We start from the raw sequence: 25,902 nt of genomic DNA, 5'->3' as shown, positions 1-25,902 counted from the left end.
TGCCATCTCATATATTCATCAGATATCCTGGATCGATAACCATGAGATCGGCAAATAAATACAGTTTTACTTCTTTTCCAACTGGATGTCTAGAATTTCTTTTTCTTGCCTTATTCCACTGGCCGTAATCTCCAGTTTAATGTGGAACAGAAGTGGTAAGAGCAGACATTCTTGGTGTGTTTCTCATCTCACAGGGAAAGAGATCAGTGTTTCTTCATTAGATATGTTCACTACAGGGTTTTTGTCAATAACGTGAATCAGGTGGAGGAAGCTCCTTTCTTTTTTCCATTTCTTGAGAGATTTTACAATGAATGGCTGCTGGATTTTGTCAAATTTTTTTTTGCATCTATTGAGGTGATCATATGACTTTTGTCATTTGTTAACATGCTTCATGAATTTTTTAATATCAAACTAATTTTATATTCCTGAACCCTAGTTGATCTTTCCCCCATGCCCGCCTGCCACCCCCAGAGTCTGGCTTCGTTGCCCAGGTAGAGTGCAGGGGCATCATCACAGCTCACTGCAACCTCCAACTCCTGGGCTCCAGCCATCCTCCTGCCTCAGCCTCCTGAGCAGCTGGGACTACAGGCGTGTGACACCATGTCTGGCTAATTTTTTCTATTTTTAGTAGAGACGGGGTCTCATTCTTGCTCAGGCTGGTCTCAAACTCCTGACCTCAGGTGATCCTCCCTCCTCAGCCTCCCAGAGTGCTGGGATTACAGGCGTGAACCACCGTACCCAGTCAATCTTTTTAATATGATGTTGGATTTGCTAAAATTTTGCTTAGAATTTTTGCATCTGTCTTCATGAGGGATACTTATCTATAGCTTTCTTTTCTTGTAATGTCTTTGGCCGGTTTTCATATCAGGGTAATACTGGCCCAAGAGTTTGGAAATACTCCCTTTTCAACTTTCTAGAACATATTGTCTAGAATTGATTTTATTTTTTCTCAAAGGTAGGACAGGATTCAGCAGTGAAGCCGTATAGTACTGGAGTATTCTTTGGGGGGTATACTTTAAACTTCAACTTGTATTTTAATAATTACAGAGCTTTGCAGGTTATATGTTTCTTGAGTAGTTTATGTCTGTCAAGAGTTTGCTCATTTCATCTAAGTTGTTGAGTTTAATAGCAAAGAGGTGTATAGAATATTCCCTTATTATCATTTTACTATCCATATAATCTGTAGTGATACCACATTCCTCATTCCAGACACTGGCAATCCGTGTCTTCTTTTTCTTCTGATCTATCTGGGTAGAGGCTTACCAATTTTATTAATCTGGTAAAAAAAAATCAGTTCTTGGTGTCATTAATTTTTTTCCTATTGTTTTTATGTTTCTTCTTTCATTTGTTTCCTCCTCAATCTTTATTATGTCCTTGCTTTTACTTATTTTGGGTTTAGTTTGCTATTGTTTTTTCTAGTTTCTTAAGGTAGAAGCTGAGGCCATCAACTGAGACCTTTTTCCCTAATGTACACATGTTTTTGGTGTATTTCCCTCTGAGTGCTGCTTTTAGCAGCATCCTACAGATTTTGTGTTTTAATTTTCATTCAGTTCAAAATATTTTCCAGTTTTCCCTTTTATTTCTTCTTGGAACCTGTGTTATTTGCAAGCATGTTACTTTATTTTCCAAATATTTGAGGATTTGCAGAGATCTTTTTGTTACTGATTCTTAATTTTATTCCATTGTGGTCAGAGGACATACTTATATCACCGGAATCATTTTAAATGTATTCAGATTTGTTTTATGGTTCAGAACATGGTCTGTCTTGGTAAATGTTCTTGCAAACCATACACATTCTGCCACCATTGGGAGGAGTATTTTATAAACGTTACCTATGTGAACTGGGTGGAAAGTATTATTCAGATCTATCTCTGCTGATTCTCCAATTGTTCTGTCAACTCTTAGGCATATGGAAATCTCCAACTCTAACTGCGGATTCCTTTCTTTTACACATTATTCATTATTTTTTTCCTTTTTGGTTATTGGGTTTAAAGTCATATTTAGAAATACCAATTTATGAATCAACAGTAACTTAAGCACTTTAAATACTTTAAAACTTCACTCCACAGGATCTGATTGATGTGAAGTGTTTCCATTACTACTCTTTTCGTTAATATAAATATATATTAATATATAAACATTCTCTAATTTGGGATTTTATCTCCTCTTTGCAGAGGAAGAGTTTAAAAACCAGCAGCAACACCATTCAGAACAGCAAAGCTCTGAATCCATTTCCAACAGAACAGTAAGCCTCTTGGGAAAGGCTGCCCCGCCGTAGAATGTTTCCAAACTAGTCTAGAGGTTCTAACGCAGCAGCTCAAAACCACAACATCATTGGCATAAATATTTTCCTAGAAACGACAAAAATTAGTTTTAAAAGAATTTCAAGTGATATGTGGCAATGATGTCACAACAAATGAAGAAGCAGGAACACAACTGAGTCGCGTGCGTGGAGCCACACAGGGCGTAGCTTCGTCACAGCGGGGGCGGGGGAGGGTGACATGTGTCCCAAGTCTGACAGTTGCTGTCTTCGAGTGGCAAGACAACAGGTGATTGTCCTTTCGTCATCACTCTCTTCTGTGTTTGCCGTATGCTCTGTAATAAACACGTACCGCTTTTCCAATCACAGCAGATTTGAGGAGGGACACGCGTTCCCCACGGAGCTATGGGCGGCGGTGGCAGACCTCTGTGCGCGGCACCCAGGTGGGAGGGCACAGCTGTGGGCGGGGACGGCAGGGCTGAGCAGGCCCAAGGTGGCACAGCTGGGAAGACGAGGCAGGGCCACGGTATCGCAAGTTGCACAGAAGCTACTGGATGGAGGCGGGGGTGGGGGCTTCCATTCGAGGTGGACACACTTGGCCGCCGGCCCAGGGGCCACTCAGGACGGGCAGAGCAGCGGGCAGCGGAGAGACAGTGAGGAGGACGCCACAGCAGCGGCGGCGAAGGCCCAGAGGGAAGGGCAGACGCGGGAGCGGAAGTGAGAGGCTGGGTGAGGGCCACCGAGACGGTTCTGGTCCAAGAGCTCAGGGCGTGCGTGAGGAGCCGGACCCGGCCTCCCCCCGAGTCCCGACATACTCCCACACCCACTCACTGAGTCAGGGGCCCCAGCCTGAAAGGCCTGGGGACCACTTCCCCAGGACCCTGAGGCTGTCATGGGCCACGTGTGACAGCCAGGACGATCACTACAAGTCATAACCAGAGTCCTCTCCAGAGCCGTGGACGGTATCACTCCCGAGACCTGGAACAGAGGTTCAGACGCCAGGAGCAGGCCTGGGACCCTGTTCTTGTCCCAGACAAGCACCTTTTCCTTCCTCCCAGGCGAGGCGGAGGCAGTACCAGTGGGACAAGCCTGGGTCCACAGAAGCCCCACTCTGGTTTCCCCGGCCCTGGTGCTGGCCGCACGCGCGGGATCAGCCGGCGCAGGCCATGGACCACTTGCTCTACAGTAACCTGGAGGCCTGCTGAAAACACGGATTCCGGGGCCTCCCTGCAGCCGCTGTGACCCAGAATCTCCAGGCACGGGCCTGTGAGTCTGTGTGCAAAGTGTCACGGCCAGGTGCTCTGCCACGGGGCTCCTGGCTTCCCCTGTCAGCGACAGCCCCGCCCGGCACAAAGATGGAGACTTCTGTTTCTGGCTGTTACGTGGACCTGCTGCCCTGAAAGTCCTGTCCCCGCACGTCCCCAGACAGACTTGCTGACATAGAGCAGGTGTCCCGCTGTGTGCCCTGCTGAGCTCCCTGACACCGAGGGTGTCCCCAAGCGCTGAGGATGAAGCACTTGCTGTGCGCTGGCTTGACACCGGCGAGTCCTGGGAGTTCACCCAGCCGAGTGACCACAGTGTGGACTTCGATGTCCTCCCCCGGGGCCTGGCACCAGCACAGGGCAGGAATGAGTCACCGGGACGCCTGCGTGTGAACTAGGCCTCTGCAAAGGTGGAGCCGGTAATGAAAAGGTAGACTCAAATGAAACAAAGCAAAACACAAGCAAACACAACAAACCCACGCACTGGCAGAAGGAGGAGGAAAAAAAAAAGGAAATTCAGTTTTCTCGGCCTGTTTTCCTGGAGTATAAAACAAAACATCTCCTCTCAACGTGTGTAACTTGGGCTCGCCCTCGCAAGAGATGGAGGGTCTGTCCACACCGCATGGGCTGTCTGGAAAATCCCAGATCTATAAATTTAGATTGGTTCACTGGGTCATCCCCTACAAGCAAAGGGACGACGTCCTCAGAGGCATGTGCCCTCAAACAGGACACATGGGAACCCCACAAACAAAAACATCTGCCAGTCACAAGCTCATAATCTAAACTTACAAACCCACAAGGAAACAAGCTACCATGAGCAAGAGTCAGGAGAAACCACAGTAAACAGAATTAGACTCTCCAAGAACTGCAGATGATGAAATTATAGGATAGAGGCTACGAAATGAGCATATGCAAATGGCTTAAACATTTAAAGTTGTACTGTAAAATGTGAGAAAATTACAAGATGCTAAAGTCAAGGAGATTAAACCCCCAGACAAACATGTACAGATCTAAGAAACACATGTGGCAACTGAAACTGAAGTTCCCAGGGGTGGATGAAGCAGGGGGTAGACACATCTGAAGAGCTGGTGACCTGGACAGAAAACGCCATGGGTGCAGCACAGGGGACAGAGCCGGACACTACGAGACAGCCAGGGGACAGGATGAGACAGGGATGTCGGGGGAGGGGACGTTCCACAGCACGGCGGTGCCGACTTTCTGTACTGGATGAAAGACATAAACCCTCAGATTCGGGAATCACAGCACATTGTTGGCAGGATAAATAAAAATAATCCGCCACCTTGATACACTGTCACGAACTACTGAACCCCAAAGCCAAAGGGAAGGTTTTCAAAGTCAGGGGAGGTCACCCACGAAGGAATGAAAAACGGGCTTGGCGAACCCCAGAAACCAGGACCCGGTGGCATTTCCCCTCCGGTCTTCCGAGAAAACGCAAATGTCAGCCTGTAACTCCCCCGACTAACCACCGTCCGAGAGCAGAGGCAAAATGCAAAAACGTCAGACAAACAGAAACGAAGAGTTCACGTTCACTGAAGAAAGAAGACTCCAGGAGGAAGTAAATTAAATCCAGAATGAGACAGAAAACTGGCCAAGCGTGGGGGCACGGGCGCGGCACGGCGGACCCCACAGTAAGAGCCGTCCGGAAAGCAAAGAGGCCACAGGACGCGGCGGTCAGGGTCCCCGCGAGGTTCCGGAGGGGAAGGGCACACTTTGGGTTCACCCAGCACGCAGTCGGAGAGAAGGCGGAAGGCGAGCCCGGCGCGTGGCCAGCGCACCGCCGTGCGCAGGAGGCTGCGGCGCCACCGCCCCGCAGGGCCGGGGTGAGGGTCGAGGCCGTTGCAACGTCCCCCCCTCAGAAAAGCAAAGGGACACGAGGGGGACGACCCCCCCCCAGGCCACGCCGGGGACCTCTGCGTGCCGTGCGTGCTCCTCGGGCAGGGCGGGCTGTGGGCCGTGATGCGTCACTCTGCACTTTGACATCTGCCCGTCTGAAATGCTGTGACGAAAACGGCACAGAAATAAACCGTCTCTCCTTTCACCCGCTCACCCCGGCCACGGCCACGCTGCTCTCTGCCTCGCCCCCAGGGCTGCCGCCAGTCCCCACGCCTGCAGACCCTGGGTCCTGGCGTCCCAGCCCCTCTTCCTCCTCTTCAGGTCCCATGTGGCTGCCCTGCCACCTGTCCGCTGCGCTCCGGGACCCGCTCCTGCCCCACGCCCCGACCTCAACCCCCAGGCTGTGGGGGGACGTGGGGCGGACGAAGCTCACAGCTGACCCCCGGCCAGCCCTGCGCAGGGCCGGCGAAGCCCCAGCTCTGTGGACTTCCTGAGGTGGCTCCTCGCGCCCGAAGCCCCCAGCAGTGAACGACGGAAACTCCAGCGGCACCCCTAGGTGCGGGTGATCCCCACACCTTCCCGTGAGGCAGGTGACGCGAAACCCCACTTCACAAATGCTGTTCCCGGGGTGCCCGGCACATACGTGGAGACCCAAGGAGGCACAGCTGTGCCCCCGCACTGCAGCCTCTTCCCCGGCCGGCTCTGCTCAGCCCTGATGTCACCTCCCGCGGGAAGCCTTCCTGGGCTTCGCCACCCATCTTCCTCCTGGGATGGCAGGGAAACCGCTCCGGCCCACGCAGAGCAGGCCCTGGCGGATGGCCGCCGACAGGCCAGGACGGAGCAGGCGACTGAGCGGCTAGAGCCTGCGGGGGGCTGGAGGCTGGGGGAGGAAGAGGAAGAGGAAGAGGACTCTGTGGCTTATGTGACCTTCATGGTGTCCCCGCTGCCAGTCGTGACACTGTCCCTGGACAGGGCAGGTTCCCCCAGGAGACACAGTGGCCTGGAAAAGGCCCTGGAGCCCATGGCGAGAGTGGCAGCTGCCAGGGGGCCCTCGCTGATGGCCACGGGACACCCAAGACACGGAGAACCACGGAGCCAGGGGACACGTGGTGAGTTCATGGGTCTCGGCCCCGAGAAAACACCTCTTCCAAGCAGCTCCCCCAGATCGCGTCAGAATTCCCTGGAAGGCATGTGCCACTCGACCCCGAAGTCACAGACCCGAGACCTCGCAGTCCAGCGTCCTCGGAGGGGCCCGTGCGAGGTGTCTTGAAGCCTCTGGGACCAGCAGATTTGGGAAAGTCCCCTCCAGCCGCCCGGGGCCTCGGTGCTCTGGAGGTGGCCCCTGGCCAGCCCTGCCCCGACCGTCGGATGAAAGCTGGGCGGTGGTGCGGCCACGCGTGTTTCATCAAGGCGTGCCACGGGGTGAGCACGGCACCAGCTCGGGAGGGTCCCTCCCCCTCGGGGAGCAGACGGGCGGCCTGGCGAATGGGCAGCAGGCCACGGAGACGGTGGTCTGGCAGGGACGGGGCAGGCGGTGTTGGGCATGGACGGCTCCTTTAGGAATCCCTGGAGGAGAAAAGGCTGTTCCAGGCAGACGGAACAGCCACGGCGGTAGCTCTGAGGCAGGGACAGGGAGACAGGACGGCCAGTGTCCCCTGGTCCCTCTGGGCAGGAGGACGCCCACACAGCGAGTCCTCAGGATGCCAGGGGCAGCACCAGGCATCAACAACGGCCACCGTGTCCTCACAGGTGTCTGGGCCTTGCCCTGTGCTTCCCCCTTGCAGGCGTGTGGCCTGGTCCCCAAGTCCTCTGTGGGCATCGGTGACACTTCACTGCAGAGAAGCCAGCCCTGGCCAGGTCCCACTGCGCTCCTGCTCTCGGCTGGTGGCTAAGTGGCGCTAACACTCCTCTACCTCCCTGCCCCGGGCCAGGGGTGGTGGGGAGCGCGGGGGCCTGCGGCGTTGGGCGGGGGCCGGTTCCTCCCCTCTGCCCGGCTTCTCTGCGGGACCACCCAGCCCACTCCTGCTGCAGGTTGGTCCGGGCTCTGAGCCTCCACTGGGGACTCCTTCCTTCCCAGGTTCTCTTCCTGCCCCAGGAGGTCCCTACGTGGCCCCAGGCCTCCGGCCTCCCTCTGTAGCGGGGCCGACGCCGCAGCCCACCCCTGCAAGGCGCCGTGAGCGAGGGGCTGGCGCGGGCGGGCTGCCGAGCCAGGGTCAGGGTGGCGTCCGCCCGACCTGCAGGGTCACCCTCCCGGAAAGCGCAGCCGGGTGAGGTCTGGTGCCCGCACGGGTGCTCACGCCACGTCTCGTGGGAACAGGGCTGTGGGGCTTTCCTAGGGTGGCATCCCTGGGGTTAGCACCCCTTTTCCCCACGCCAGGGCTCTCCGAGAGCCTGCTGGGCGAGGAGGACTGGGGAGCATCAGGTGCCCACGGGCAGGGGCTGCTCGGGTCCCCGGGGGCCGGGCCGGCCGCTCAGGCTCCAACACCAGCAGCCCTGGGCTGGGCTGACTTTTCAGGGTGGCAGGAAGGAGAAACCCTCGTGTGGGAGCATTCCACAAAGGGCGCCGGCTCCCATACCTCATTAGCATTCCGCAGACGGCCCGCGGCTTAGTAACACCAAGCAGGCTGAATGGACGGCTCCGATGGCGCCCGCATTCAGGAAGCAGGGAGGCCGCCTCCCCCAGCCCCCGGCCACGCCCGGCCGCCCATTAGCATGCACAGAGAGCCCCCATTTGCATCGGGACAATGGCCCTGCCCCCGAAGCCGGAGCCGCGGGGGCACCGGGCATTTGTTGGCACAATCACCCTTTGTGCCGCTCCAGTGGGCAGGCAGGGAGCGCGTTCCGGGGGCTCACCGAGACGTGGCCGCCGGAGCCAAATCCCGGGCTTGGTTTGCCTGGGGCCTCACAGGAGGATGCCCGGGAAGGCCCCAAGCAGGGAACAGCCACAGCCCCTTTCCGGAACATTTCTGCCCCCTGCCACGGTGCGGCGTGGGGACGAGGTACAGGCCTGTCACCCAGGTACACGCTGGAGTGTGGCTGGCCTATGAGCACAAAGGGGTGGGAGCAGGGTGGGCTTGTCACCCTCTGCCCTGCTTAAGACGGTGACAGTATCCTCACTGTCAACTGCCAACAAGCTGGAATGTTCTACCGGGTCCTGGAATGTTCTGGTCAGTCCCAGGCCCTGGGAAGAGGTCTGAGAGGGGGAGGGACGGATTCAGAAATGACCAAAGAGCACAGAGGCCCCTCCTGCATGGGGACGGGCGCGGCGCGCGGTCCTGGCTCTGGACCCCACATCTCCTGGCACGGGGGGTGGGGCAGCGTCGGCAGACAGTGCCTTCCTGTCGTGCCCAGGCCCCGGCTTCGCAGCACGACTGGGGCAGGGCCTGGCTGCCAACCGCCCGGAGTCCACAACGGCAGTGTCCAGCCACCAAGGGGACTGGCACGTGCGGCCCGTGGAAGACAGCTGTCAGGGGAGAGGAGGAGGATTTGTTCCTCCAGGTGGGGTCGGGCCTCCTTGGAGGGACACGCCTTTGAGTCACAGGGGACAGACGGGTGAGACCTTGTCTGGCAAAACTAGATCAGCAGGAACCAGCACAGGCCTGGTGCTCCATGTCCACCGGCAGCAGGTGGCCGAGGGGACGTGGGCTCCTGTACACGGTGCCCTCGGCCTGACCCCCGACCTCTCTGTTGGGAAGACGAGGGTTCCTGTGCTTGGGAGGGCAAGGCCACCACCTCACCGTCTTCCTGGACGGGCAGGGCCAAGCGTTTCCAAAACAGGGCCCTCCTTCCACCCAGGGTCCACGCCCCGGGCAGGGGCGTTTGTGACATTGGCCAGAACCTCTCCTTGGTGACCCGGCACAGCCTTTGGTCAGCACTGTCTCTGCACGAGGACACAGTCCCCGAGTCTGATGGAAGGAGGCAGCTGGCAGGGCAGGGAAAGGGACTTTCGCATGAGACGCAGCAAACAGACGGGCTCCGGTGGGCTTCTCCCGCATCCCCGTCTGGGGCGCAGCACGGCTATTCCAAACCCCGCACGCTGCTCCCGGAGGAAGGAAAAGCCACATGTGGTTTTAGGAGAGCTGCTAGGGAATGCAGCTCTCCCGGGCCACGGTCCCCAGAGGTGGGCACCGAAGTCCCAGGAGAGAGGGCAGAGCTCCTGGGAGAAGTGGGGTCCCTTCCACCAGGTCACGGTCCCCAGAGGTGGGCCCCGAAGTCCCAGGAGAGGGGGCAGAGCTCCTGGGAGAAGTAGGGTCCCTTCCACCGTGGCCCCCCTTCCTAACTCTGGACGGTTGAGCCACAACCCGGGAGCCTGTCCCCTCCGTCCGCGGCCAGAGCGTGAGGTCCCCAGCCCTGCATGCCCCACAGAGCTGCCCAGGTCGCAGCCCTGTCCCACGGAACGCTTCTCTCAAGGTGGGTCCATGGCAGTGGGACATCGTGGACCTCCTGGTGAGGCTGGACGGCCGGGGAGACCCCTGCCCTGCCCCGGCCCCACCGGCACAGCCCAGGAGAGGCAGGGTCGCCATAGGCACCTTTCGTGTCTGCGCAGCCAGCAGCCTGGGAAGAGCAGCGGCTGGGGAGACGCGCGCAGTGGCCACAACCCAGTCCAGCCACCGGGGCTGCCGAGCGCGTGCTCAGCCTCCCTGGGCCTCCCTCTCCCGTCTATCAAAGAGCCGCTCTGACCGGGTGAACCCCTTGCTCAGGACTGGGGACGACCAGACCCTGGACGGGCCATGGCACAACCCACAGGACGGGCCACCGCGCAACCCACAGGTATGGCGGAGCGTGGCTCATCCCGGCCCCTCGTGAGCCGCAAGAAGAAAGGCGGGTCCAGGTCGCGAGGCTCACCTGGCCCCGCAAGGCCCCCACAACCTACCCAGGCCCGGCGCCTTCCTCCAGGGCCCATCCCCACCACCCTCACCCCAGACTCCCCGACCGTGGCCCGGAGAGGCCACCCTGCCACGTTCCAAGCACAGCACGTGGGCTCTGCCAGGGGGAAGCCTGGCCACAGATTCAACAATGCACCCTCCCCCGGCACCGCCAGCCCGTCCTGTCATCCGTCTGAGCTTCCCCCTCAACAGAACACGTGGCGAGCCCCCTCCTCAGGAAAGACTGAGGGGGAAGCAGCTAGAAAGTATCCAGAAGTTTCTAGAAGCCCCACCCTCTGTCCATTGCTCATTAGCAGAGACCTCAGCCCAAGGAGAAAACTCGCTCAGCCTCCCAAAACAGGCAGCGATCTGTGCACATCGGGGGCGGGGGACGCCCAGGGAGAAGGTTCTGGCAGTGGTGGGGTGGCCGCGAGGCTCCGGGGCCAGAGCGGAGCATCCGGGCCGGCCCCGCCCTCCACGCCGCGCCAGGGTCCTCACCAGAACTGTCGTAGCCGTCCATAGAGAAGTGGTCTGGCCTCCGCTCTTCCGGGGGGTCGCACGTGATGTGGGGCACAGTGAGCGTCTTCTCTCCAGGATTCACCCCATTGTCCTTGTCCAGTTTGAACTTTTTCTTCTTGACCTAAAAAAGCAGATGATAGATTGGTGGCTCCTGGCACCCTCGGCCAAGCCCTCCCCTGACCTCAGGGCGCTGCCGTGGGCGCCGCGCCAGGAGCCAGGGGCCCCGGGCAAGCTCCAGCGCCCTCCGCGGGGCCAGGGCAGAGCTGCATGGGCCACCTGAGGGCTTGGCCTGGCTGCTGCCGGGGCGCACAGGTGAGTGCGTGAGATGGTGCTGGCAGGTGGTGACGGGGGCCGTGGCCAGGCGAGGACCAGAGCGCGTGAGGGGCACAGACCAGGGTCCAGCAGGGCCTGTCAGGGGAGGGCACCAGCGGCGGTGAGCGCGCAGGCCGGGTGGGGGCCGGGGAGGGTGTCCCGGCAGAGGGAAGACAGAGGCTCGGTGGTGGCTGGAGGCCGGAAGGCCAGGTCTCCCCAGCGAGGGCGTGTGCACGGCCCAGGAAGGGGGTGACGCCAGGCTCCAGCCCGGCCTTCATCCACCGCCCACGCCGTGCCGCAGGACTCCTGCCCTGAGCCTGCACGACCTCCCCCAACCTGTGACCGCGAGACCCTCCTCCCTGAGCTGCGCCGCTGCCTCCATCCGGCGTCGCCAGCCAGCGAAGCCCAACGGCGAGGGCCTCTGAGGAACTTCCTCACCAGCCCCGGCCAGAACTCAGCCTCGGAGCGGACCGTCCTGCACGCCCCCATGCCTGGGGGCGTTGGCCGGCAGGGGCCCCGCATGGGCATGTACCCCAGCGCCTGGACACTGCGCTGAAACACCGAGGACAGAGGCGCCCCCAAACCCCAGCTATAAGCCGTGGCCTCCTCAGCCTCTCCCCGCTGACTGGCAGCCCTGCCCTGGTGTTTCAGCTTGGGGGGCCGCTCACCATGACAGACTTCTTGGGCTTGGGGCTGGGGGACAGCAGGGCGGGGCTCCGGGAAGGCTTGCGGACATAGATCTTCCAGGTGGAGGAGTCGGGGCTCTCGGCAGCGTAGCACCTCCACGCGGTCTGGAATGGGGGGGAGGGGAGGCCGTCACCTGTCAAGCCATCCACTGGGGGCCTAGGGGAGCTGCGGCCCGAGTCCTGCTCCCCAGGCCCCGGCCCTCCCCTCAGAGTCACACAGCCTAAAGCGGTCCCAGCTCACGGCGCCCTGCCCCGACATCCTTCCTGCGCCCGGCAGTTCGCTGCCTCACCCCCGACGGTGACTCCCGGCTCAGGTGCCTCACTTCACCTGCGAGCCCCACCCGCCTGCGCCCCACCCAAGCACAGGCCGCGACAACCAGCGCAGGGGACAGGGGCACACCTGGCAGCCCAGGCCTCAGCCAGGAAGGGCTGTGGAGGGCCGCTGGGGCCGGTGTGGGCGTCAGGCAGGGGCAGGGTCCCTGGGGCTGGCGGGAGTGAGGCTGAGCCCCTCCCAGAAGTCCCTGCGGGCCGCTCTGCTGGTGGGTGGCCTCTGGTGGCACATGGGTGAAGCTCTTAGCCGTGCTCTAGAGAGTCCCTCTGGGAGCCACCACATAGGACGCCCCGGAGGGAGCCGAGGGGAGCCCGTGTGGAGTCCAGGTGGGCAGGGATGGGGCGGGGGGACTCCCGAGCCTCCTGTAAGGACGGCCTGTGAGCCTGAGGCGGGGGCTAGTGGAAAAGGGCATGACGGGGGCTCCTGGATGACAGTGATGCCACCGTGATGACAGCCCTGGGCAGACACCGCAGCTGTGGAGGGGCACGTGCGGCCCCCACTCCCACAGGCCACGGGCAGCCAGGAGGAGGCCGCGGCCCGGCCTTTCTGAGGCCGCTGCTTCCCCTGCACACCCCAAGTCGGGCGCCGCCCACCACCCAGTGCCGCTCCGTTGTCTGCGGCCCCGGGTCCCGCCTCCCCGGCGGGTGGGGGTGGCCGGAGGGAGCCCCAGTTTGCAGGACGTGCGGCCGGCGGCCCGAGGCGGGTTTGTGGGCCTGATTTAAGGTCTCCCTGAGACCAGGCAGGCCGTAAAACCAGGCCTGAGGTGGGGACACAGCCCTGCCGGCCCCACGCCCCCTTCACAGCCGCGGCTGGCGTTTCCTTCCTGCTCGGGTGTGACGTGCAGGCGCCAGACACTGGGCTCTGGACGTGCTCGAGGATCAAGGTGGAGACCTCGGCTGAGCCCCGGCCCTGACAGCCACCAACTCGCGCCGGGGCCCTGCCTGGGCAGAGCGCTCGGGAAACTGAGGCCTGCGGGGGGCCCAGACCTCCCCTGGGGGGGGCATTCAGCCCAGGGCGCCCAGACTGGGCATCCAGCCACTGCACCGGGCAGAGGGCCGCGTCCACAGGCGGGTGCTGGCCCACCCCACCTGCCAACGCCCACGCGCTAGGCCCCGCAGCGGCCAGCAGCAAAGACCACAGGGACACGGTCTGTGGATGGTTCTCACACCTGAGCGCGTTTCTGTCTATGTCAAAGGGCGCCCAGTTCCCGGGTGTGTCTCGGGCTCAGGGCCACCAGCGCCCACCCTCTGCAGAAACTCCCTTCCCCGGTTGCCCTGTGGGCCCAGGAGGCGGCCCGTGCTGTCCGCTGCTGGTCCTGGCTCTCGTCAGGTGGCCCCAAGGGGCGCTGGGCCCGTCTCCCCTGGAGGACAGCCACTGAGGGCCCTGGATCCCCACCCTCCCTGGCTTAGCCCTGCGGCAAGCAGGGGCCATGCGGACGGAGGGGGAGAAGAGGGGACAGTGGCAGGACCCCAAGGCTGGCCAGGGCAAGAGACCCTCGGAGCCCACCCTGTCTAATCGTGGAGCTGCCGCAGTCACACCTTGTCCCCAGGCCGTGCGGTGTGACTCTCGGCAGGGGCCGCCGTGGAGGGAGACAGGCTCCCAGGGCCCTGTGCCCGCCCCGCTGCCCAGGCAGACGCCCCGCGAACACAGCGCCTCCCGGGCCGAGACTTGCCCACTGACGCTGCCTTTATTTCCCCAGGCAGACAAGAAGGCTGCAGAAGACAGCGATGACAGTGACCACGGCAACCAGGGCCGCCCAGGCACCGCACCTGAATAAGCGAGGCCGCCGCCGGGATCTGCCGATTGAAGTGCTTCTGCCTCTGCTTCTGCTGGACCTTCAGGGCAAACCCGGAGCCGAGAATCCCCTGGAAAGGAAAGGAACGGACACTCACATCCACACGGGCCACCGCTGGCCAGGACCCAGCTCGCAGGACACGGGCGCTGGGTCACCGGCGAGGGAAGGCCAGGCCTGGTCCGTGCTGCAGGCCGCGCAAGCGAGGCCGGCACCTGTGACCCCGCCTGGCCTGCCCGGGCCGGCCCGGAGACAGAACTCACACCGCAGGGCTCATCCAGGGAGGGGCCCGGCCCCAGGAGGGACCAGCGCCTCCCCCACCCGTTCCCAGAGACCGTAGGGACCCGGGGGGTGCCGGGGGGGCCGGGGGGGGCCGGGCCCCTCCACGTGCGCCCAGGAGCAAGACAGCAGCCCCGGCCGGGACAGTGGGACACAGAGGACGCGCCCAGCAGCTGTGAGCTCCCCGTCAGCACAGGGCGTGGGCCGTGCACATGCGCGTGGTGTCACATCCACATGTGTGGGTGCCTGTGACACACACACGCAACAGGCACGGGCACACGCACTGACACACCTACACATGGGTGCACGGGCACAGACACGACACAGACATACAGCACACACACACCTGTGACACCTGCACACACACATGCATGTGCACACATACTATATACATATGTAACATACGTGTACACGTACACATGGCACACGTATGCTACATAAATGTGTATACACACACACAGTACAAATACACAGTGTGCACACACATGTATAACATACAGTATGTGTGTATACATGTTGTATACATATAACATCAACACACATGACACACGTATGCACACGCACATCACACACACACCTAGCACAGACACAGTGGGCTAGAAGAGTTTTACTCGCACGGTCTGATTTCTGCAAAGGACTTGGAACAAAGCCCCTCCAGGGCCGCAGTGAGAGACCACTGCTCCCTCTCTGGACATAGACCCTGCTCTGTGGTGACGTGGTGACGTGGTGACGCGGCAGTGGGCGGGGCTCCCCCCTCCGCAGGCCCACACCCCACACTGGCCACGAAGGACCCCACAGGGCTGGGACCGGGGCCGTGCCGGGGCCCCAAGGCAGGCGAGCCGGGAGGAGGGGCCGTCCCAGCTCCGAACAAGCCGCCTCTGCAGGGGGCTCTGCCCGGGGGGCCGTGGAGCAGCGAGACAGCCCCGCAGCACCTACCGCCGGGAGCGCGAAGAAGGAGATGGCGAAGACAGAGAAGCAGGAGGCGATCGTCTTCCCGACCCACGTCTGGGGCACTTTGTCCCCATAGCCAATGGTGGTGACCGTGACCTGCAGGAGGGGACAGTGGTGAGCCGTGCACGGGCCCAGAACAGCAGGAGGGCCACCGGCCCTGACAAAGCCACCCCTTGATGAGCAGAGACGCCCGGAGACCCCGGCCACCAGCGCATGCCGTGTGGCTCAGCGAAGCCCCGGGAACCAGGCAGCGGGATAGTGCGGGTCGCCCTGACCCTTGGGCCCACACGTGGCACACAGCCCCCCAGGCACAGACACGCAGGCCCGGGCGCCCACCCCATGGAAGGCCGGGCATGGCTGCCGAGCAACCCCACCAGGCAGGGCCCCAGTAGACAAAAAGCTGGGACTGGGGTGACGTGTCACCTCCTGACACCCCCTGGGGCACCCGATGCTTCATCCTTCGTCTTCTCGGAGAGCACGAGATGCAGCTCGCGCCTCCTCGGCGGGAGCCACCAGCCCAGGCACGTGCTGGGACAACGAGAGTGAGGGGCTGCCCCCACCTCCTGCTGGCAGCCGAGGTTTGCTCCTTGGGCCCCAGGGCCAGCCTGACAGTGACAGCCTGCAGGACTGGAGAGCGCACCATGGCTGGGGACAGGTCTGCTGCGCCCCCATGGTGCAGCCGTGTGGCTGCCTGGGGACCTCACGGAGCTGGCTGCGAGCCCGGCGAGGACAGCCGGCTGCCCCCGAGACACAGCTCGTCCCGTGGACATGTGGACTCAAGCCTGGCACACGGTGGCCCAGGCTGCCCTGCAGCTGGGAGAGGTCTGCGGCCCTGTCCTGGGCACCCTGCTCGGGACAGCCCGGCATTTGCCCCCTGGGGCCTCCAGTCAAGGCCACGTGACAACCGCCTCACCCCTCGCAGGCCCGGGGAGGCGCCCAGCTGAGAGCAGCACGGAGACCCGTTCGCTCCCTGCCCGCGGCCAGCGCAGACGACGGCAGGGCCAGGAGGCCCTTCTGACCGACCCACCCGGAGGCAAGGACGATGGCCGGCCACGCCAGCCTCGCGGGGCCGTGTCGTGCTGGGCTGCCCCACGCTTTCCACCCGCCACCAGGAGGAGGGAAGCAGGGAGGGGAGCAGCACCGGAGCCACAGCCGGACAGGGACGCACACGCGTGGAGAGAGACACGGAGCCAGGCACAGCACATGAGGCTGCTCAGAGCTGCTGGAGCAGCAGGAACGGCCATGCTGCAGGACACCGGATTGTACCGACCAGCACGCTAACGTGTCGGGAAGCAACGTCTGAATTTCGGGGGAACCAGGCGACGTGACAGGATGGCCTCTGCGGAGAGCCGGCTGCCACTGGGACCCCCGGGCCCAGCGCCGGGCCCTGACGGCACTTCTGCGGAGGCCGCTCCCGAGCCGCCTCCCCCAGCTGCCTGCACGAGCCTCTCCTGCAGCGTGGCCGTCCTGGAGACACACGTGTGCCCCCCACACAGGCGTGGTGCTCGCAGGACGCGTCCAGCGCCAGCCCTTTGAGCGGACACCAGCGCCGTGTGTGGGCGCACGCTCACTGCCACGCCTCGGAGACCCAAGCACACGCTCACACACACCGGAACACGCGGCTCCTCGTGCCAAGGCCGCAGGAAGGCACACGTGCATCTGCATCATGCACACGCCACACAGCAAGGTCACGCACGACGGGGGCTGGACTCCGCGTCTGAGCCTGACAGTCTCAGGGCACGCTGGGCCCAGACACCTTGAACACACGTGCACACCCCTGGGACACAGCCAGGTACCCGCAGGGTAAAGCCAGGCCACCCGGGCCACGGGCAGGGCTGACAGTGGGCTGGCAGACGAGGGGGCCCTGAGGGGCCCTGGAGCCCCCCACTGGCACGGTGTCCTCTGCAGAGGGCCACGCCCACATGCAAGGGCTGGGCGGACGCGGGGTTGTGACACGGGGGCTCCGAGACCCTGTGCCTCGCCTGCCGGGGGGGTGACTTCTCCCGGCAGCATCACAGCCCAGAGGGCTTGGGGACAGCTGCCCAGGGCACGCATGCGCCCACCTGCCCACCACACGGATGCTCATGGAGCCCATGGCAAGGCCGAGATGGTACACAGAGGCGGCCAGAAGGGCCAGAGCGGAGCTGGGACGCCGGGTGCCCTGGCCAGGGGTCACAGGGTGCCTGTGTTCCAGCCTCCGGCTCGGCCGTCTCGGGAGGACGGTCACTCCCTGCTCAGCAAGAACGTGCTGCTTCCCACGTGTTCATCCAGCGACTCCTAGTCACCCCCGAAACACTGCTGGTGAGCAGGTGGCTCCTCTGACACCTGAGGCCACGCCTGCCCCTCCACTCCGGGTTCCACAGCTGCTCTGCATGTGGCCTGTCACAGCCCTGCGCGCCCCGGTGCACCCACTGGCCACGGGGCCTGGGGGGCAGCCTGGGGGTGCCGACTCCCACTCATCCGGGCGCCCCCCTGCCAGCACCCAGTCGGGGGACACGACCGGGCCCGAGAGAGGGGGCAGAAGGGCCACGCCCCGGGGCAGGAGCCTGTCTCGGCTCACGGGCATGGCCGGCCGGCAGCAGTGCCAGGCTTGGCGGGGACACGCTCGCTCCCGCCTGGCACAAGGACGCGCATGTCACCACCCAGACAGAGGAAGGTGTGAGAACCCGGCCGCCCTCCCGGGGGCCAGACTTCCCAGAAACTTGCAGAAACGTACGTGCTTCTTTCAGTGTTGTGTTGTGTTTTGTTTTAGAAAATGTAGTAACTTTTCGTAAAATTATTTCATTTATGTGAACATATAATGAGTCTGTGACTTTAATAAATGTGCAATCATTAAAAAAATTTTCTCAGTTTTATTAAATAGAGAGCACACACCCCCACACATACACAAGTCCCCTGTTCTGTAGCTCACTTGCCCCAGCCCGCCGGCCCCTCCGCGCCCAGCCGCCCCGCCAGGGACCGGACAGCGGCCGCAACCCGGGTCGCGAGCGGCTCGGGCCAGGTGAGCCTCGGCACCTCGGCGCCTGCAGACTCCACCAGCCGCACGACACGTGCTGGCGCCACTTAAAATTATTTTAAAATATTTAAAAATGATTAATTTTTAAATACAGGTATCATATTTTAACTTTTTAAAGAAATCTAAATTAAAGCAAAAAGTCCATAATGAAAGCGGGGAGGGGCTGAGGCCCCCTCTGCAGACACGCCTGCGGAAAGGTCCGGGGGCGTCGTGGCCCGTGCCTGGGTGGGCAGCAGGAGCCGGCCAGGCCGGGAGGAGGCGGCTCCGCGCAGTGCCCTGGGGTGTGCGCCCCGCCGCGGACCCCGCCACAGACCCTCCTCGTCAGGTTAACGAGGGCCGAGCCGGGAGCGGCCCCTCCGCGAGCTGTTTGCTTTTCCTGGACGCACAGACACAGGCAGCTCAGGAATGGGCCGCTCTACGGGCGCTGGGCTGGGAAGTGCCGGCAGCCGCCGTCGAGAATGCAGAGCTGCACGTCTCCCGGGCCAACGATCGGAGGGACACGGACCCCCGCGGTGCCTCGCGGGGGCACTGGCCACCCTGGGCACACCCGGGCCACTCGTGCCCAGGACAGGAACCGTGGGGTGAACTGGGGCCCACGCCCTCCTGGTGGGGCAAGTCCCCCGCCTGCGCGTCACCGTCAGGGCTCTCGAGGGCAGGGCCGGCCTGGGGAGGGGAATCCGTGGCCAGAGGACCGTGGCCGGGCGGGGGCAGGGCTGTCTCCACGGCAGCCATGCGGGGCACGGCCTCCCGGGGCTCCGCCAGGCCAGGCACTCGGGTTCCGAAGGGACACCCAGTGCTGGCCCCACATGGGGCTGCCCAGGAGCCCGCGGCCTGGCGCGTGGGAGGAGCCACACGGGGACGGTGCTGCCAGCGGGGCCGAGGGGAGCGGGCGGTGCTCTCCGGGCAAAGACCAGAGCAAACACGTACCCCAAGATAAAACTGCTTCCTTTCAGCAGGAAGAAGTCAGCAAATGAACACAAATCCACACGGGCCTAGGTCTTCTTGTCACGTGAGTCCGTCTCACTCTCAAAACCCTGGAGCCCAGGCCGGGAGGGTCCCGTGTCCTGCCCTGGTGTGGCGCAGGTCACCGCAGCCCAGCGGGACAAGGACACGCCGCACTGTGCTGTGGGGGAGGGGCTGTGCCGGCGCCGTCACGACACCCCCGCAGGAGTCAGTGCCCCTTCGGTCCCCTCCTCCCGAGCAAAACTGGGAGCCCCACGCAGAGGCTGCCGGTGAAGCTGTGGGCTGTGGGGGCCACACGGGCACGTCCACCCCGCAGCACGGCTGGGCGCAAGGCCCCAGGTGCTGGTGGCCCGAGTGACTGCACCCTGAGGACTCAGCTCAGGTGTCACCTCCTCAGGGAGGCCTCCCCATTCTCAGGACCAAGGCGGTCCCCTCCAGGGAGCTGCCACGGGGCCACCCATACACCACCCCGTGCCAGCCACGGCTCAGAGAGCAAGACCAGGGCGGCCTGAAGCCCTGCCAGTGCCCAGCGCAGAGCGGACCCCACGCTCTGGGCCCGGACAGGGGACCGGCAAACGAGGTGGCCCAGCCTCACCAGGAGGCCCCCGGGACCGAGAAAAGTCTCCACGGCAAAAGGACCAGTGGCTGCCTCTGGGATCGTGGTCCCCACGGAGTCCTCCCAGCAAGCCCCACATCGGCCCAGGAGGCGGGGTGCCATCTGCCTGCTCAGCAGACAGGAAAACCGAGGCACAGAATGATGCTGTGCTTTGCCCCGTCCCAAGGCCTGTTCAACGGTGCCGCTGGCCTTGCCCCAGGCAGCTGACCGTGGCCTCCCCGCCCAGCCCACCGCCTGGGGAGCCAGCCCTGGTCTGCTGCCAGGCCCTGGGGGTCCCCGGAGTCCAGGACTGAGAAGGCTGGACAGGCCACAGCCGCACACACCGGGAAGGGGTGCCGGGGGAGGGGGCAGGGCCCACCCCAGGACCAGCAGGGCCGAGGACTGTGACTGGGCCGTAGCAGCCCCAAACCTGTTAGTGCGAATTAGCTTCCATAGGCCACCGACTGGCATTTGGTTTTGGGGAACGCCAAGACACCCGAGGCTGGCAATGTCCTTCCGAGATTTATGACCAGCCCTACGCGTCCCGGCGGGGTGCCCGGCACCCCGGGCTTTCTGTGCATTCACTGACGTGACTCCCCGGCAATCCGCAGAGCTGGGTGTGTCACCTCACACGCACTTCACAGACGCCCAGAGAGGGCGGGTGACCTGCCGGGGCACCAGCTGGTCAGCGGTCGGGGTGGGAGGTCCGGCCCCCGTCACCCCACCTCCTCCTGGTTCCGTGCTTCGCGACGCAACTCTTTCTTTTCCCTTCGCCTGAAGAGTAGCTGGAAAGCTCTGTCCCGAGTCCCTGAGCCCTGAGCCTTCCAAGGGCTCACCCTCTGCCCCAGGAGGAAATGAATCTCGTGTGCCCCCTCACTGGGCCTGCCACGTCCACACAGAATTCCCACAGTCACTGGCCTGGGTCAGTAGGTACACGATGACACACCTGCCTCGTGGACTCCTAGTCATCCTACAAAACCTGGCTGTAAAGTCCCTCCTTGGGGAGAGCCCTCTGGCCGGGGTCCCGCAGACCCTGTTCACCGCTGCACAGCACCCCCACGCAGAGGAAGGGCCCTGGTCTGGGTGGGGTCTGCGTGCCGGGGCGGGGGCCTGGCCCTGCCACCCCCGGTCCGTGGGGCTTCCCTGGCCTAAAGGAGGTCCTGACACCAGCCCTTCCCGCCGGACAGGCCCACAGGGCTCGAGTGCGACTGTCCGGGAGGCCCCACCTGTCCCTGCCCACGCCCCATCCCCCACCACGCGCAGGCCGGGGAGGATGCGGGACCGCCCGGGGGGAGGAACCGTCTGAGCCTCCAGGTGAGGACGGAGCGAACAGCGAGCAGCCAGACTCTATTTTAAAAGGTGGCTGGGACGTAGGGATGGGATTCCAGCTTTTTACTCTCAATTCTAAATTTAGACGCAGGGGCAGGGGGGTAAACAGAGCCCGCAGCCTCCTGTGTGCAGAGACCCCCGGGCCCTGAACAGAGGAGCCCGTGTTTGCAAAAACTGCTTTTCCTCTGCTCAAACTTGAACACAAACAAACGCATTTTGTTCCAAGGGCAAAGAAAAAAGTCTTAAATCCTCCCCAAATGTCTCGGCGGCCAGGCGCGGGCGCCACGCTTGGGGGTGAAGGAGTCTCATGTCCGAGCTGGCATCTCCACGCGGGGGAGGGGGACGAGAGGGGTCGCCCAGCCACCGAGCCAGCACCTCCAACTGACAGCTGTGGAAACTGAGGCCCAGCCAGGGGAGGGACCCTCCCACCAAATCCTGGGACACCCGCCACCCTGCGCGGGATGCGTCCCCTCGATTCACGCCCACCCGGCCCCTCAGAACGTGCTCTTATTCAGAAATAGGGTCTTCAAAGATGTGACTAAGGGTCTCAAGATGCGATCATCCCAGGCCATCTGGGTGGGCCCTAAATCCAATGACAAGTGTCCCTGTGAGAGAGGAGAGAGACAGTCGCAGAAGGGATGAAGTGGCCACAAGCCCACGGACACCTGGGGTCAGCAGAGCCGGAAGGGGCAAAGAGGGAGCGTGGCCCCTGGAGGGAGCCTGGCCCCTCCAACACCTCGATTTCAGACTTGTGGCCTCCAAACTGAAATAACTTTCTTCTGTTTTAGGCCAGTTTGTGGGGCTTTGCTGTGGCAGCTCCGGCCCTATCTTGGGGTGCATCTGAGGAGCGAGGGGTCCAGAGAGCCCAGGCGAGCCTGGGACAGACGCAGCGTGGAGACAGGAGGGGCCTGGCCTCCAGGAAGCCGCCCGCCCACGGGCACCCTGAGGCGGGGCTCGGCTGTGCCTGGCTCTCCATGGCTCTCCCACCCGTGCCTGTCTGCGCGGGCCGGGCGGGGGCTGCTGTGCTCCCCGGTGGGGTGAGGGAGGCCGGGACAAAGGAACCCGAGAGGAAACAACTGCTCAGGATGCAGTTGCGAATTGGCAACTGGCTTAGGAGCCCCCATCTGGGCTGCCCCATCTTGCATTTCTCAAGCTCTGTCTGTCCGCAGAGTGCCAGGAGCACAGCCCATAACTCAAGCCGCAGGGGCTGCTCCCCCCGGACAGCTGCAGGGGCAGCTGAATGGGAGCGTTTGCCCCAGAGCCCCAGGCGGGGTGGGGGGGCCGGGGGGGCCAGGGGCTCGGGCCTGGAGGGAACAATGGCCAGGGCACACGGTGGCCCGGGCGCGGGCTGCAGCTGACGGCGCGGGCCGGGGCACCGGTGCCAAGCCGGGCACAAAGGGGCCGTGTTCCCGGCCAGCGGGCGGATGTTTGCACAGGTGTGGGAGTGGAAGCGAGGCTCTGCCACGGGCGGGGGCTGGGAGTAGCCTCCGCTGCCCGCAGCACCAGCGGGCGGCCAGGAAGGCAGGCGGGGCGGCACCGAGGCCGGGCACCGAGGCTGGGCACCGCCTGCGGGCCGTCACCCCCTGGCTCCTGCTGTGCCAGCGGCCCCCACCTCCCCACCCTGCTGGGGGTCCTCCCGGACCGGGCAGCCTGTGCCCCACGCGGGCCGGCCCTGCCCCGCTCCCCGCAGGCGAGCTCCTGCCCCGGGGCCTGCTCAGGCCTGCCACGCTGGGGCCTCCGGGGACACGGGACACAGGCCCCAGGAGGGCAGGCAGAGGCCAAAACCGGGGCCTGCCCCAACCTGGGAGCTGTGTCAGCACATCCTTGCCTTCCCTAAGCAGTCGGGCATGTTGGAAGCTTCCAGAAAACATGCTAACTGGGCCCATGTCAGGAACCCCCTCCAGGCGCCGGGCCTCCCTGGGGCACAGGAATCACAGGGCACAGGAATCACAGGGCACAGCCTGCCCCGCCCGATGCTGAGACGGGCTCTCTTTGGTGGCCCTTCCTCGCTGGAGGAGCCCTCAGGGACAGACAGGCTGGGGCCTGACACGCTGCCACGTGTTCACCGGAGCCGTCCTGCCCACGCCTCGCCCTCAGGCCCTGCATGGCCCTCTGGGCCCTGGCTTCCACCCAGCGTAGCTGCACCTCTTCTCTTCCTACCCCAGCCCCGCGGCTGCCAGCTCCGTCCTCCTCGGGGGGCCTGGGGGACCTGGAGCTCCACAGAGGAGCAGCCTCAGGGCAGCCCCGTCCCTGCCGAGCCCCGGCCCGGCAGCCCACCTGCCCCTGCAGCTGAGGGGCCAGCGGTGGGCTAGGCGTGGACGGACTCGGCCCCCTGCCCCTGCCCTCTGGCCTCGAGCCCACCGCTCCCGCCGGGGTCCGTGTGTTCCCCGTGGAAACGACCCTGAGGTTTTGCATAATATACAAAAGCTGGTTTTCTCCGGAGAGTGTGAAGGCCGTGCGGGCAGTAACCAGCTCCTGCAGGGATGCTGGCGGCCTGGCCTTCGCCTGACAACGTGAGGCAGGTATCCCCCAAGACCCACAAAAGGAGTCCCAGGCCCGTGTCCCGGCGACACGGCACTCGGCTGCTCTGGGCGGCTGGAGCTGTCCCCCCGCCGGCAGCCTCGGGCCCAGGGCAGCGCCTTCCCAGGCCCGGCCACACCTGCGCTGCTGCCCGGGCCAGCGGCACAGTCCACAGGCCCACGTCCACGGGAACAGCCCCCTTTCCCTCTCCCAAGAACTCTCCACCCGCCGCGGTGCCTTCTCTTTGCTATTTCCTGTCCCGCTCTCAGGCACAGGGATGCGCACAGGGCCGGAGCGGACACCCGGACATGCAGGGCACGCACCTGGCACCCCCACCCCCACCCCGCACCCGCACCACCCGGGGGGTGGAGGTGGAACAGGCAGCCTAGGACCCAGCCCGGGGGGTCGGCAGGGGGGTGAGCCCACACCGGAGCCAAGGCCCTAAGGCCCCCACCCCACACTCGAAGCACAAGTTCAAAGAAGAAAGTGTTAGAAACGTCCAAATGGTCGACATGGAAACGGTGCCTCCAGAGTGGCCGGCGTGGGGCGTGGGGCGTGGGGCGTGGGGCGTGGGGCGTGGGGCGTGGGGGTGGGGCGTGGGGCGTGGGGCGTGGGGCATGGGGCGTGGGACCGGCCGTGGCTTTGGGAACAGACACGTGGGCACAGGCAGTGAGTGCCCAGGCGGAGCCCTGACAACGAGGCATCGGATCTCAAGAAACCCGCACCCGTGCCCTGCCCCCCTCTGTCCCGGCCCACGTGGCCTCAGCCTAGGACCCCCGCCCACCCAGGGGTCCCGACTCACCACGCCCCACCACAGCGCATCCGCGTAGCTGCCAAACTCGACGCGGCCCGACTCGTTCACGGCGTCCTTCTCGGCCAGGTACACGAAGTACGAGGAGAAGATGAGGCCCAGGAAGCCGATGTACAGGGTGGTCACCAGCTCCTAGGCCAGCAAGCGGACACCGCGTCAGCCCAGGCCCCTGCGCAGACGCCGCACCAACACCGCCGGCCGCGAGGGGACAACGCCCAGCAGACAGCTCTCCGCCGGCCGCGTGTCTCCCGCGTGGAGGGCGGACCTCAAAGCCACCCACTTCCCACAACCCGCCTGGGAGGCTCGGCCCTGCGACAGCCCGGCTCGCTCCCCAAAGTGGGGCCAGAGCTGACGGGGACCAGTAGAGCCTCCGGGAGGTGCAGGCCCCCCGCTCTTTGGAGCCAGGGACCTCGCAGCCTACACCTCCCTGGGCCCTGGGAAAGGGTGTCGGTGGCTTCGCCTGCACCAGGTTTTTCCCGATTTGCCTCGTTTTGGGTTTGAGTCTCTTAGACACTTTTTCCCCCTCTACATTTCTGTCTTTGCATCTGCCCCACAGTTCTTTGTCCCCAGCTCAAAGGGAGGTGGGCATGTCATCAGCGTGGCAGGCCGGGACGATGGCCCCGTGGTGTGGGGGGCAGCGTCCCACCTGGACTTGGGCTGGGTGCCTGCTCTGGGGTCCCAGGCCCCGCGCCCGGACCCAGGCGCCCTGGCACCGGTCCTCACGGCGGGGCAGAGCCATCCCGGTGTGGCCACACTGCTCTGCGCCCCCCGCGCCCATCTGGCCCACACACCTGGCGGTGGATGAAGACCACGGAGCCCAGGAGCCTCCAGGTGCCTCCCTGGCGGTCCACGTGCAGCATCCGGAGGATCTGGAGGAAGCGGATGCCCCTGGGGGAGAGAGCGCGGGGCTGAGAGGGGCACACTGGTCTCGGGGGTCCCTGCTGGGGCCCGGAGCCCGCAGGTGGGGCGAGCGTCCCAGCCCCCCAGGCTCCCACGCTGGGTGGGAGACTGCACAGCCACCAGGACGGCACCCTGTCACCTCCACGCCCGCCCTCCTGACTCGGCCCCGTGGGGGCACCTCTGAGCTCCGCCTTGAGCACAGCCCCCCGCGGCCTGGCTCTGAATCTGTGTGACCACAGTGTCGGGGCTCGGGCTGCACACCTCCACACCCCTCGGTCCCCAGACTCCTTCTGGGGAGGCCTGGGGTCACCCCAGTTTTCAGAGGGGCAGGCTGTGCACCACAACGGTCGGGTCACCACCCAGGTCCCAGAAGCTAGGAAGTGCCGGGCCTGGGCCACCCAGCACACTGCTCCGTGACCCTGGGGGCAGCGGGGACCCGGGAGGGTGAGCACGTCAGAGCCGGGTGGACGGGGCGCAAGGCCACCCGCAGCCTGGGAGAGGGAGCGGGTGGCGGGTCAGCCCCTCCAGCCGCGGAGGCAGCACAGCAGGGACAGCGTGCGGCACAGACTCACCTGATGGCTGACGTGGCGAACACCTGCCCTTTGGAGCCCACGCAGAGGACCACCATGGAGGCCACGACCACGATGAGGTCTGCGG

At 63.7% G+C, this 25,902-nt stretch overlaps 1 protein-coding gene across 1 annotated transcript in view; it reads right to left on the bottom strand.

Moving 5' to 3' along the window:
* KCNQ1 (potassium voltage-gated channel subfamily Q member 1) overlaps positions 1-25,902 on the bottom strand; it is a 340,175-nt gene that overhangs the window by 225,412 nt on the left and 88,861 nt on the right. Inside the window, exons 4-10 of the mRNA XM_069471839.1 lie at positions 25,818-25,896; positions 25,137-25,233; positions 24,337-24,477; positions 15,097-15,207; positions 13,859-13,954; positions 11,741-11,863; positions 10,740-10,881 (exon numbers count right to left, since the gene is read on the bottom strand). Coding sequence (XP_069327940.1) covers positions 10,740-10,881; positions 11,741-11,863; positions 13,859-13,954; positions 15,097-15,207; positions 24,337-24,477; positions 25,137-25,233; positions 25,818-25,896 — 789 coding nt within the window. The remainder of the gene's footprint in view (positions 1-10,739; positions 10,882-11,740; positions 11,864-13,858; positions 13,955-15,096; positions 15,208-24,336; positions 24,478-25,136; positions 25,234-25,817; positions 25,897-25,902) is intronic.

This window comes from Eulemur rufifrons, chromosome 6 (assembly GCF_041146395.1).
Source record: "Eulemur rufifrons isolate Redbay chromosome 6, OSU_ERuf_1, whole genome shotgun sequence".
NCBI lineage: Eukaryota > Metazoa > Chordata > Mammalia > Primates > Lemuridae > Eulemur > Eulemur rufifrons.
Note: the sequence above shows the minus strand (reverse complement) of the source record. Positions and strands in the feature narration are given on the sequence as shown.